General features: G+C 41.8%; 1 protein-coding gene across 1 annotated transcript in view; it reads left to right on the top strand.

Moving 5' to 3' along the window:
- The first annotated feature begins 402 nt into the window (after nucleotides 1–402).
- tent4b (terminal nucleotidyltransferase 4B) overlaps nucleotides 403–14,014 on the top strand; it is a 24,233-nt gene continuing 10,621 nt past the window's right edge. The window contains exon 1 of the mRNA XM_046032212.1: nucleotides 403–1,299. Within this exon, the coding sequence (XP_045888168.1) occupies nucleotides 743–1,299 (557 nt within the window). The 5' untranslated portion in view covers nucleotides 403–742. The remainder of the gene's footprint in view (nucleotides 1,300–14,014) is intronic.

Genomic DNA, 14,014 nt, shown 5'->3' with positions numbered 1-14,014 from the left:
TGGGCAGCTGTGAAATTATAATAATAATTATTATAAAATTATTAGAATTATTTGTAGTCTGAAAGGTTAATGGAAAACCTCCCAAAATAATTGACCGATTAATTGATAATGAAAATAATTGTTAGGTACTACAGCCCTATTACAAATTTTTACCTTGCTGGTTGCAAGCATTTTAATATTATCTAGCATAATATGTGATGTGCATTTACATCATGTGAGTTGTTTAAACAAATATGGGTACAATCTTGGGATATCTTGAATAGGCTAGAGCAAACTTTATGACTTTGATAATAAATCAGATGCTGTTATGTAACATGAAACAGTCGTCTGTTGCGCAAGAGCTGTATCCCCGCCCCCTTTTTCTCGCGCATGCGCATTATTACAGTACTCGCCGCCATTGAGGGACCCACGATCAGGAGGGTCAGAGAGACACTTCGACAGGCAGCAGCTGCACGTTTCTCCTGTCTTCAACCTCAACTTTGGCTTTAGCTACCATTTTTAACACTTGACTCGCACTGCTGTCTTATTTCCCGCGGATGACAGCTGTGTGTATCGTCGCCAGTAAGGGACGTGTTTTTATCGGATTGTAGGAGTAACGGAGAACCTCAGCTAGCGGCTGCTATAACGAGGCTATTGCAGGCTAGCTAACGTTAGCTAGCGACCTGGCTAGCTGCACACGAGCTGAGCAGTGCTCGGTGCTGGTGGGGGGGCGGGGGAAGCGGTCTGCCTACAGTGCCGTTTGATGGATCCGAGAATCGCCTGGTTTCAACCAGAACAACGTGGACCCGCTAACAACCTGTGGATGCAGATTTGGGAGACGACACAAGGGCTCGGGTACTTGCACGTCAATAACAGCTACACCGCTGTCAGCATCGCGAGCCTGAAAGCTACCGTCATCGGGGCGTCTGGAGCCGTCCTGACAAGCAGAAACGGGGCACTTGACTCAAACACCGGTAGCGGTGAAGCCAGGACTGTGGGGATGTCGACGTCAAGGGGGAACGGAGAAATGTCGGAACAGCGGGACTTTATACCGCTGGAAACCAATAGCAACCACAACAACCGAGCCGCTGGCAGGGGCGGTGTCGGCGGAGTGGGACAGCAGCAGCAGCAGGGCAGCGGGGTCGCTGTGCTTTGGAGGGGGCTGACGGACGGACACCCCAACAAAAGGAAAAGAGACAACAAAGCTAGCACTTTCGGATTCAATTTCAGCCTCTTGAACAGCGGCTCCAACACAGGGGACTACGATGGTTATACGGGCACACCATGGAAAGTCAGGAACTACTCAGAAGGAATTATAGGGTAAGAGAGCGTTTAATAAAGTTCATTGGATCTGCTGTCTTGCCCTCAGAGCGAGCCTGTGTGAACTAGGAGTTAATTTATGGTTATTTCACACATATCAAACAATTTTACACTGGGCTGACGAGCAGGGAGAGGACTGAGGTTGTCAGTCTGACCCCACCCACCTTTTCATCCCCACCCATAGGCTCAACAGTTGGATAACTTCGTGTATCTAACACAAACATGTATTACCATGAAACGAAAGTGAGTCTATGCACTAATGAGCACGCAGATGACAAAGCATGACATTTTACACAGCAGGTTTATTCATTCAGGTATTCATTACATCAGATGAAAAGTATTTGCCTAAAACAAGTAGAGTGACTATTTTATTTCAGTTTAGAAGAACATCATAGTGGATTATAAGAAACTATGCATCAGGCACATTGTATTCTAGGTAACCTTTTGGAAAAATACATGAACAAACACAAGTTGAAGCAGATCTTTAAACATCCAGGAAGTTTATCCATTTTGTTTTTGTTGCTGCTGGTTTTTGAAAAGTGGAGGAATCCGCACACTTGACCTTTGCACTGAAACAGATTATGCATTTGGGTATTACTGTAGAAACAGAGAACAGGACCGCACCAGGCCATTGTATTCCGGGCATGCCTACATTGTGCTGTTCATTAAAGGGTTACAAAGATCATGGACACAGTACGCTACTAGTAGATAAGGTTTGTATTTTAGTAAACTGGTCTGTCAACAACAGCTTGTTTTAATGGAGAGAGCCAAGAGAAAACATGGAGGACTTAACAGGGTGCTTCCCCAAACAGCAGTGACACTTTTATGAGATGTGTGCCACTTCATTCGTCCTCCTCCAGCCTCCCTAAGCCCACAGATATTTGGCAGTGGTTCAGAGGAAATCACAGCTGTGTCGCACTGCTTTTGAACACCGTGTTGTGAGCAAAAGTCAGCAACTTTGCTATGACCTAAAGCCTTTTTAAAGTAGAAAAAAAAAATGTACAAGCAGGAAGCTGTGCATTGTAAACGCTCAGCTCAGATAATAAAAATGCATGAAGTCATGACACTGCTGATTAATAGCAGGCAAACAAATATTGTGGGATAAGCAAGTCTTAACCAGGCTGGCGAACCTGGAGTGTTGTGGGGGGGCGTGAGTCTCAGGCCCGTTGCGTGTTCTCATGCCAGGCTCCACAAACATACATATGCACCCACAAACCTCCGCAATTACAGCGTTGTTGTCATGTCTCTCGAAATTTAAAACTATGCGGCCATGCAGACTGCACATGCCTTCCTTTTTATGACTGGCTTGTTGATCAGTGGTACCTTCAATCAAATCACAAACCGCCTCCATTCAAAACACCTATAAACAAGAGATGTTATTCAGTTTTCTCCCCGGGGACTACAGTTATCTTGTGCAATGGCCCTGTCAAATAAATACATAAATCAAATAGCTAACGGTATAAAGACGATAAGAACAAGGAAGCTAGGAGAAAACGACACACATGCTGTACAACTGTGAAAAACAGCAGGCACTCTTGTTTGTTTTTCTTTCTGTGTACTTACTGTGACCACAGCGTACATCAGTTTTGGAGAGCAATGATGACTTTCGTATTTAGTCAATAATTGTTGCAGACGGTGCACACAAACCTGCAGAAGAGATTGCGTGCTGAGAGCTTTAACCGTGTTGGCTAACCAACGTGCATTAATGACGGGACAGAGTGATTCTTCTAGCTAACTCAGTCTTTGGGATCATTCAACATTCATGAACTGATTTGTATTAAAATCAGCTGTAAAGTGCTTGTAGTTAGGTCCTTCGTGAAGACCTGTAGTTGTGATCAGCCACAGCTGCCATTTTTTTCAAGCAAACTACAAACTGTAGAGAGAGCTAGTCTGTTAACATTTGGCAACAGTATCAAGTCACACAGTATAGTAAACGCACAAGACATTTATTAACTTATAACAACACCAGGGTACTTCCTCACCGGTGTTTTTTAACAGATAGGTTAACTGGGGAGAAATATTTCAGAGGGTGGGGCTCCTGTTTTAAAGACCTTTTACGTGCAGAGATTTGCCCACTTCCCCACCCCTTTCTGTTAAACATGTGTAGACAAGCAGAGTGTGGAGCTCAGTCTTTGGCTGATCCTCATTTATAGTAATATGGAAGCTCTGTGTTTGCACAAGGACATTCTTTAGTGATTAACGCTGCTAATACCAGAACATGAACCTCAGAGCCTTGATCACACTCAACACGACTGAGTGGTCTCTGTCTAACCAGGCTCTGGCAATTCACAATGCCACAATGTGGGATGTATAGAAGAGTGATAAACATCGTGTTCCACGGTTGGTAATAGCACAAAGGATATAGCGTCTGCCATCAGCCAAATGGAGGATACTTTTAGTCATTTACTGCAGTATGCCTTGCCATCATGGTGGTAGCATTGAGCCATGTGGTGTTTATATTTTTAGTGTCATGTCTTGGGTGCTGGAAAAACGATTAGGTTTGTCAATTTGAGGGGTTTGTGAAGCGGGCAGAGGTAAACCTGGGAATCAGTGTTGCGTTTGAAGTGAACAAGTAGCAAACAGGGTGACTGTGGGAGTATGTTCAAATGCATTTTTCCACGGGACAGTCTGTACACTATATTTGGCCATGGGGGTTGGCCAGAGAGGCAGAGGCATGTGCTTATTTGTGTTTTACGCTCCTCCAGTTTATCTGGAACCGAGGAGGTCCAACCAAGCAGCCCGCCTCATGATGGAAAAGGATCTGTGTTTACATGCTCCACACGGCCTCACTTCCACAAAACAAAGCCAACCCTTTCAGAGAGAAACCCGAGCCCCTCGGTATCTGTCCAATCAGACTGGGAGTTCTAAGGGAGTGTTTCCACCTCATTTTCTGCTCTTGCAGAATGGTCATTTAGATTCTTTATATGGGCACAGGAAGTCAGTGTAGCTTGGCAGAGCTGTGGCCCATTTCTGTCCTGCTGAACGGCGTTCTGATCTGGTGCGGTGGGATTTTATTGTGTAGGCAAGATGCAATGTTCCAAAGTTCCAGTCATTTTATAACAGAGAGGCATTGTGAGAGGATGGATTCAGAGTCATGGGTGGATTTACTAGATGGATCCGCTGTTATATGTAGTAGCAGGTCATCATGTACAAAGTGTTTTATAGTTTATCCATGGAGCAAAACGTTCTCATATAAAGTGTCCGATTTTTAAAGATTGCCTGAACCCTGATTCCCTTTTGACCTCCACACAGCTGTCCACTCATGAAGTAGGAGTTAATGTCAGATTGTCGCTTTCAGGAAGTTACTGATATAGTTGGACACTGAAACACTGTCTTGATCTTCAAAGGGATCACCATAAAGGTGTAGCTAATGCAGTTTCATACACTGCTTCTTTGGTAAAGTCAAGTTAGCTAGCATGTTATATAGCAATAACACTTCTGTTCTAGTCCCAGCACACACATTTTGTGAAATTCATGTGAGAAAATGCCAGAAACACAAGAAAATATAATGGGAGCAGGACTAATGGTAGCTAATTGTAAATAATGTACCATTATCTACTGTAAAGCCTAGTTTACACTACACAATTTTTAGCCAGATTTGCCAGTCAGTGAGCTCGGCGACCGTCAGGCTGCGATCAGGGGTAAATCAGCGATCAGTCAGTGGCTGCCAGTCGTTATGTGTCAACCACTCAAAGACGCGTCATAATGGCTCACTGACGCATCACTGACACATAGCAGACGCCAACCAGATATCTAGCAGACCAAATATATGGAAGAGTCGGCCGACTCGACATCCATATCTAGCCAATGAGAGCAGGCAGCTACTTTTCACCGCAAAACACTTTTTACTCACCTCATGTGAAACACTTTTCTCCTGTGGCCCAAAATGGTAGTAATGACAGAGCAACCTGCACTTGATTAATATTAGTTGAGGCTGGTATTGGCGGCCAGTTTTGGGTGGTGAAGCAGAACATCACTTGCAGGCTAATGAAATGTGCGGTTAAGCGCTCACTGATGAGCCCTGGCTCATGGTTTTATTGCCGCTGTCTTTAAGAGATTTATGACTCCCAGCACTAGCACACAGATAGCACCTCTGTGACTAAAGCTCCATTATTAGAACTATGGTTCATCCAGCCTCTACTGGCTGTGACATCTATGTCACGCTCCCCTTTCTCGCTGCTCACTGGCTGGCACTCTGCCAAAAGCATGTAGGCTTGTGGAGAGAGAAGCCTGCCTGCAGGTCGGTTGGTCTGTAGGTGAAACAGGCCCCCTCTGAACAGCACGTGTGGGCAGCTCTCCATAACTCATCCTTCCCATGTGTAGTGAGGAATGTGTTATTCTTTTTTTTCCTCTTCTTTTCCAATGGAGACCCATCCCATGCTCCAGCCTGATGTTTTTTTTCCCCAGAGCGTGTGTTCAGATTGTGACCTTCTCACCACGTGTACAGAACGACTGGGCTTTGACAGTTTCTGTTTGTTGTAGCTTAATTGTTAATAGTTCATTCTGCTTTTAAGGCTGCACCTAACGATTATTCTTTTATCGATTTAATCTAACGACTAATTTATTGATTATACTAAAGATTATTTTTAATTACTTGGTTAATATAACAATAATAATAAATAATAAAATAAATATCAAAAACATGTCTCATTAACAATTCAATATTTTATTCATCCTGTTAATAATGATGTTTTAAAATTTCCTACTTAGTATTTTTACTTAAGTACTCGACATAAAACTGGTTAAAATGGTTATGATGTCGATTTATAATATCACGTTGTGCAAATCTCCGTAATTTTCGGAAATTTCCGTAATCGATTGTGGCGATGAATCGCACCGGCCCTAACTGCGTTAGTCTTGCTATAAAATCACATTAACAGTATTGGTAAGCTGAGCAGGACTGGACGGGGCGGAGTCACGCGACTTTGAACCTATTTCACGTCAAGAAATATAATGGACAAATGCAATTAATTTGGAACAATGTTAGACATTGTAACTGTAATACATGTGTTGTGAATTGTCTCCTATTAAATAGGTTATTACTTGGCTACTGATAATTTCTTCCCACGGATCTTCTGCAGGACAGCCTCCATGCTTCTTGAATACACTGTAAAGGTGTGTTCACACTGAAAGCAAAGCCAGCATTTTGGGCTGCTTGATTACATACAAAGTCAATGCAAAGACCCGAATTTGCTCCGGGCTGCGCGAAAGAGGCGTTTGTCTCTACATTCGCTGGTTCGCATGAGTTCAAATTTTTCAACTTGGGCGAGAAATTTGCTTGCCGTGATGTTGTGAGAGCCTATCAGTGTTGAGATTGTCCAAACGTCGCCGGCGGCTTCGGAGCGTTGTTTGGAGAGGACCTGCCGAGCGGTCTAATGACAATCCGCTGGCCGACGGGAGAGCTGCTAAAGAATGGGGAAGTGTATGGCAGGGCTCGACAATAACGGTGGCCCGATGGCCCGGGGCCACTAACAAGCAACGTCAGGACAGTTTAACTAGCAACTCACTGGCCCGAACTGGGCCAGTGCAAAAAACATTAGTATTTTAAAAAAACACTAGAAACTCAACATCCTGCAATTGCTTTGCAGCTCTTGGTGCGCACCGCTGTCCAATCCAGATCTGTAGTTACGTGACAAGTGGTTGTCAAATGTTATTTCTCTAATCTCAATCAAGCGGCAACCTCTGGGTCTGAAAGTGAAAGCATGCAGACTGGACTTAAACCTGCATTCTCTCAAACGGCCAGCAGGGGGCGAGTCCACTGGCTGCAAAAAGAAGTCCGGTTCCATTAGAAATAATGGTAAAATGTTGCTACTTCTCAGCTGAATTATTACCTCAGTAAATTTTCATGAGTTCATGGTCTCAGTTTTGGCCGGGACTACCATGGCGACCTGTCAGTTAGGATAGAGGATACTTGTGTTCGCTGCTCTGTGTACATTTCTTTTTAATTAAATGGCTGTCAGCAGGAGAGAGAGCACGTCATGTTTGAGTCTGTTTAGTATGTTTTGTTTTAAAAGTAAATTGTTTTATTAGCCTTATTATTTTTTTGTAATTCTAACTGTGATTACATTTAACTTAAGTTTTTATATATTCAGGATGTATTTAATAACCGATTAAACATGTTAACAGGATAACATAACTGATAAGTCTTTGGTTTTTGTTGTAACACTGATAAATAACTTTTGGAAGGAGGGCCAGTAAAAATTGTCTTCGGGCCAGTAAGTTTCAAACAAAAAAGTATAACGTTGAGCCCTGGTACGGGGAGCAGCGCTGCAGCTTTTGGACAAATAAACACCCGTAGTCGGTCTGGATTATGCTCTGACAGCTACACTGTTTACTCGTGGGAGGAGCTCAGCGTTAACTGCTTTTATTAAATTAGCTTTTTACTTTAGTTTTTGGGATTACAACTTGATTTATCTTCACTCGCGATTCTTGGCAACTAGCTTCCGTGCACAGAACCATGTTTCCATCGTTGGATGGCACCAGAGTTCTGCTGGACATATTTATATAAAAACCGGACAAAACTGGACATTACTTGGAGAAAGAAAGCGAGGAAGTTGAACTACCTGGTGAGTTCAGAAAATATGTGTCTGTAACTTTATTTACATTGTACTTAACTTTGAACAGGTTAGCAGAGCATAGCCCAGCTTGATCCGAACTCCATTCAGAAAACAAACATTTTAAAAGTTGTTGTCCTGCTGACTTGCTGACCTGACAAAGCATGAATTCATCTGTCAAACAAATCGTCATTATATTGTAGTTATTTCGGCATCAGTTTGATCTGTTTATTGCAATTAAATCACAGCAAAAGGTTTACTTGGAGTTCATATAGCTGTAGTATTCGCGGGATGTGTTTATTAGCTTATCTCGGGGGGTGTGTGTGTGTGTGTGTGTGTGTGTGTGTGTGTCAAAAAATGCCCAATGGTCAAACTCACGCGAGTAAAGCAAGGCGACTATTAACTTCGCTTTCAGTGTGAACACACCCTAACAAGTGGGTCAGAGGCTACTCTGATGTGGGCAACAATCCTACTTCTTCAGTTTTACAGTTGATTGGATTTTTATTATCAGATTCTGTCTGCGTTTTCTGCATTGCGGAAATCAAAATTCCCTAAATACTGGACAGTTTCTTTATTTGAGTCTGGTTATCCAGGTTGAGTGCGCAGAGTAGTTTCTCCAGCTGCTCCCAGCTTCCTACTTTAAAGTGAATAATTGTAATTACCATAATGTGTGATGTAATTATCTTTTGTTAAAATGGATTTTATAAAATTGGTATTGAAAAAAGCATCGCCCAGGAGCCGGTATCAAAGTCAAGATATGGGCACGATACCCTGCCCTACCACTCCATCATTCAGGCGTCAAGCCAAGGCTATCACTAGTAGCCGCATTTGAGCTTGTGTGTAACCGGAGCCGTTTTGTCCCAGTGGCCAACACTTAGCACCCCAGATGAAACATTAATGAATCTGCCATCTGCGAGTCATTGACACCTCTACCTCTGTTTGTGGTTGTCCTCCTCTTGAAAAGCTGTGTGATGCAGCTTGTTTGCCTCCTGGCAGCCCTGTCAACCTAGTCAGAGCAGTGTCACGTAACACACACAACCCTTTGTTGTTGCAAACTGTGTTCAGGCCCAAAATTTCAAGCCCCTTTAAAAATATGGTCATTATGTTGTGACTCTTTCTGGGACAAGATGGCTACAACATGTGTTTCATCACGACCAATCTAGTGTAGTGCATCGTTTGTAAGTATCCAGTTCTGAAGCTCTGCTACAGGCCCTTTTACAAGAAATGTATGATATGAATGTCTGAACAGTCAGTGAGCAGTGCTCAGTGTGATGCGACAAAAACCTCCTTTTCCTTCATCCTACCCAACTTAACAGATGGCTCTTGTTCACATGAAGGCGTTTCAGCACCACACCCAATCCTGTCTTTCCCTCTGTCCTTTTTTCTGTTTCACCTTGTGCTTGTATCTGGCCCTTCGCCTTTAGTTTTCTCAGCTTTCCCTCACTCTTTCCTCTCTTTTTTTTCTTTATTGCTGTCTCACACTTTTCTCTTTCCTTCCCATTCCTCCTCCTTTCAGCCGCATTGTGCCTCTTTAGCAAGCTGTTGGCGGTGCCTTCACGGGGAGGGTCTGGGAATGTCCGGGGTCTTACTGTAACTGATGGTGAAGCAATATTTCAGAGGGGATTTATTTATTCAGAAATTGTCATTTGTATTTAGCTGCAGGTTATGCCTAAGGAGAAATAAGCAAGGGATTTTCTATGACCATACAGCAATATTGTGAATTGCACCGCATTATGAGTTCATGTGCCACACTACCTGATAATGCACAACACCTACATGTGACAGCTATGCTTAATTATAAATAATTTCCTACACCATAGATATTAATCAGTGTTGAACTACACCAACTGGTTGATTAAGAGACCAGTCTTTGACTTTAATCAAAATTAATCGGTTTATTAAAAACTTTTTCAAGCAGAATTGCCAAACATTTGATAATTCCAGCTTCCCAAATTTGAGGACTTGCTGCATTGTCTTAACATAAAATTATTGTAAACTTAATATATTTAGCGTTTTGACTGTTGATTGGATAAAACAAAAACATCAGTAACATCAATTTGAGCCTTTTCATTGTTTTCTGATGTTTTATGGACCAAACAATTTATCAGTTATGCTGTCAGAAGAACATTTTAGCACTTGTTTTATCCACCATAACAGCCCTTCATCCCAAGAAGAAGTGTTTTGGAGGAGAGGGGACATTTATTTCTCCTACAGGAGCCTCGGCTCTCAGGAAACCTGTTCCACAAGATTACATAACATTACTACGATATAGACGAGTAGGATTATCTGATAAGCAGTGCCAAGGGTCCATGTGCTCCCTGGGCAGGGCTGCGATGTAACTTGATCCAAGAAGGTAGGGCTTGAGATGTGACTTCTATGGTTGCTCCCGTGCTGTGAGGATAAGGGAGCAGTGGTGGCCTGTTTGCTGTGAAGTGAAACCTATTGGTTTCACAGGATATTTTATTTTGTTATTATTTTGCTTTGTGATAGAAGCAAACTGAAAAGATTGTTAGATTATCATTCCAGGAGAATGCCTTCTTTTAAGGCTCTCTGTGCTCTCTTAACAATGAAATCAAAACTAATGTCGTATTTGTAAAGCACACTGTAGCAGCTGAGTTTCTTTTCCCCTTAAATGAAACCTTGTGTGTGTGAGATGGGGGTTGGAGTGTCTTCAGTGCACACAGGGAAAAGAGATTAGTCAATACAGTGTAGAGTGGTTGACAAATGAAAACAAAAACTAGCTCTGACAAAAAATAATGACTGTGAAATTGTGTGAACTTTATGTATTCTGCTAAATGTATTTGTTGAAACTACTAAACTTTTAATTTATTTCATCAGAAAGGGGGGAAAAAAGGCTGTCCCATGTAATGCTGGGATAACCACTCAAAGCATAAACATAGCCATGGCTACTAGAAACTTTCCAGTGGCCTTCTGTCTTGGTCTGAACAAAGGAAGTCAGTGAAAAGAAGTTATGTCATTCAGTTCACTTTACTTCTTTATTTGTGGTCAGCTCTCTGAAGATTTCAGCTGTGACAGGGGAAAAAAGAGTGATAAAGCACAGTTCTGATACAATACGGAGAGCTTGTGTTGTCATAGACTGAACATAGAGGCTGGCTGTTTAAAGTGAATACTACTTCACGTTGTTCAGCCCTCCATTCATCTGCATTTTCAGTAATTCCCTGCATTTACATTCACTACATTCAGACTTGTGAGCAGGGAGTTAGGCCACTTTCAGAACAACATTAACAATGCATTAAACACACAACCACTTAATTTATTTCACACCCAAGATGCAGGGTCGTCTGGCAGTTTTCTTATTATTGATTTGCTCGTATTCGCAAAGATCCATGTGCAAAATGTTCAGCTAGCAGCTTCTCATTTTTAGCCCACACAGACCGCCGATTAAAATTACCTATACTTAGCACTTATTCCATGATTAACTTGATGGCAGGCTAAAATTAAACTTGTCTACTGTGAGTTTGTGCTCTCTCTGCAGGCTGTTCTTTACTCTGCCAATGATTGTAAATAGGGTTGTGCCAACAAATCAATACAACAATATCGATATTCCAGCCCATCAGATAAATACGTTAAAAAAGCGCTTTGACAGTTAGCTCAATGCTAAAGTATAATGGGAATCTCCATTGATATGCTAACAGACATTAGCATTACGATAGCAAAAATATAAATCCTCAGTGACATACTGTGCAAATACTTAAAGTACGTATGTTTCCTGAGCTCTGTGTGAAATAAAAAAGAGCTGCTAACTTCACTGTCTTGATCTGCTACTCTGCTACTTCTGCATTACACACAGACTAGCTACAGCAACCCCAAAGAATCAAAACCTAAACCCAAATTTCCCAGTGGCCTAAAATTACAGCTATCACTAGGTGAAGAAAGGGCAGCCCAATGCTGTGTTGCTGAACAGTTATCAGTATAATGTGATGTACATATTAGACTTAGGTGGTACACAGCAATTTGTATTTTCAGCAAAATATTCAGTGAATTTGCATTTTTATGTGCCCTTTATAAAGAATTGTTTTTTATAATAATTTTTCATAGCTGCTCGATTGTCCTGTAGTTTTAATTCACAGACTGAAAAATGTATGCTGCAGAATTGTGCTTTTTTCCTGCAAATAAATGGAGAACTTTCCATGGGCATTTTGTATTCATAGACAGATTTCGTGATGCATTATTTCAGAATTGTCTAGCGATAAATCAATCATCGCAGAATTGCTGTATCGTGATATTATCGGTATTGTGTCTCGTGTCGTATCGTAAGGTACCCTGCGATTCCCACCCCTAATTGTAAATGAGGTAGAAGTTTGCTTTTGTAGTCCCAACAGCTCCAGCAGAGTGAGACCTCTTCTCTCTATCTGATCTGATTACAGGAGTCTCATTCTCCCAGTTAAATTGTCATCCATATCATATCAGTAATTTAAGCTGCTCAACTTTATAGTTTTGAATCAGGTGACCTCACCTTTGGCTTTAGGAAATGTTGTTTTTTCACCGTTTTGTGACATTTTCTAGTTGAAATGATGTTAATCAAGAAAATAATGTCTCCATAATGATAATTTATTCCAGCACAAGCTGAGATAGCTGATTACTTTGATATCTTTGTAAAGTATAAACAGCTGCACGGTGTCTTGAGCCTTCCGACTTGATGTAGTGGTTTGTATTTCATATTGAAGTGTTGCAGTATAGACGCACTTGCATCTTTCAGTAGGGCTGTACTGTTGTTTTTCTTTTTATTTCTCAAGGTCACTATGATAGCATTTCACTAGGGAAGTTTTATTTGGCAAGTATTTTCCCTACATGTTTAGCAGACGGGCAACCTTTCAGTGCTGCTTCTGTATCCTGGGCTTCTGCTAGGCTGAGTGTGTGAGACCCGAGAAATAATAATGGTGAAATCCAGTCAACTTTGCCTGTTGTCAGGTTAAAAGTGCTTGTTATATAAAACCCAGACAGTAGACACACACACAGCGCTCTTTGGGGTGTAATCCAAACAACTGTCAGTCAGTGTTGGTGTCTGCTAGTGTTTTTCTTCTCCAGCTTTCTGTTTGCTTTGTTGCTTTATTTTATTTTTAAAAGCAGAAATATCACTTTTCTTCTCTCGTCCTCTGCCAAGGTGAATGTGCCCGTTATTTGTCTGATCTGGGTCTATATGGCTGTTTGTGTGTGTGCGTGCCTGTATGTTTTTTGTTCTTATTTGTCCGCCCACAGAGATTTGTCCCAGCGTCTATGCGCATGTAGACAAAACTGGTCAGTGAAAAGGTCAGCGCACGTGGGCAGAGCGACCTGTTCCAAGGACAAATGAGATACCCTTGCTTAGCCTGCCCTTACTGAGGTTTTTTTTTTTTAACAGATACAATAGGTTCCTGTTTTTGCTTGGCCCTGCCGTTTGACCAAAAAATAAATGATTGTTTTGGGAAAATATTAAAAACGCAGATGCTTCTCTTTGGGAAGATAAAACCCTTGCAGTCATAATGGGCCTAAGAAGAACATTTTTAACTGTCTTTCTGATTGAAATTACCCCTTTTGCTTTCAGCAATTATTAACCTCCAGCTCTATCAGGGAGAATGGGTTCATACTGTGTAACTGTGTGGAGGAATAATTATTATTAATGATTAATGATTCCGCTTAAGGGCACGATTCTGCTTGTACAGCTACAGGAAAGCTGATAGTGGAAGTATTCAGAGAACCCCTTGCAATGCCTGCTGTTTTTATTTTTGAGACTTTTAGTTGCCAGGGGAAAGTTGACTTTTTTGACAACACCCTGCTTTGTTGTGTTCAGTTGCTTGGCTAGGTGACACGCCTACGCCACAGCAGTGGAGAAAACTTCAGCTGATATTTTGCAGCATCAGTATTTCTACAGGCGACACATATATTTCAGTCACAGTAACATTTGTGGATATTACACGCCCATTTCCAAAAATATATAATTTATAGATATTTTTTAATTATTACAGAGGGATGAGGAGAAAAGTTTGAGATGACAGACGTCCTTCTCAGGTGTGACAGACTCTCAGCTTAATCTGATTACTTGCAGTAACTGGAGTTTTGTGTGTGAATATGTAAATAGAGAGAAAACGGCTATGAGCTCTGTCCTGTCAGTGTGACTTAGTGTCTGCCATCTGTATCTCTGGCTGTGACTGTTGCGCCCG

Source organism: Micropterus dolomieu, linkage group LG20 (genome assembly GCF_021292245.1).
Source record: "Micropterus dolomieu isolate WLL.071019.BEF.003 ecotype Adirondacks linkage group LG20, ASM2129224v1, whole genome shotgun sequence".
Taxonomy (NCBI): domain Eukaryota; kingdom Metazoa; phylum Chordata; class Actinopteri; order Centrarchiformes; family Centrarchidae; genus Micropterus; species Micropterus dolomieu.
This window is presented reverse-complemented; position numbering and strand designations above follow the sequence as displayed.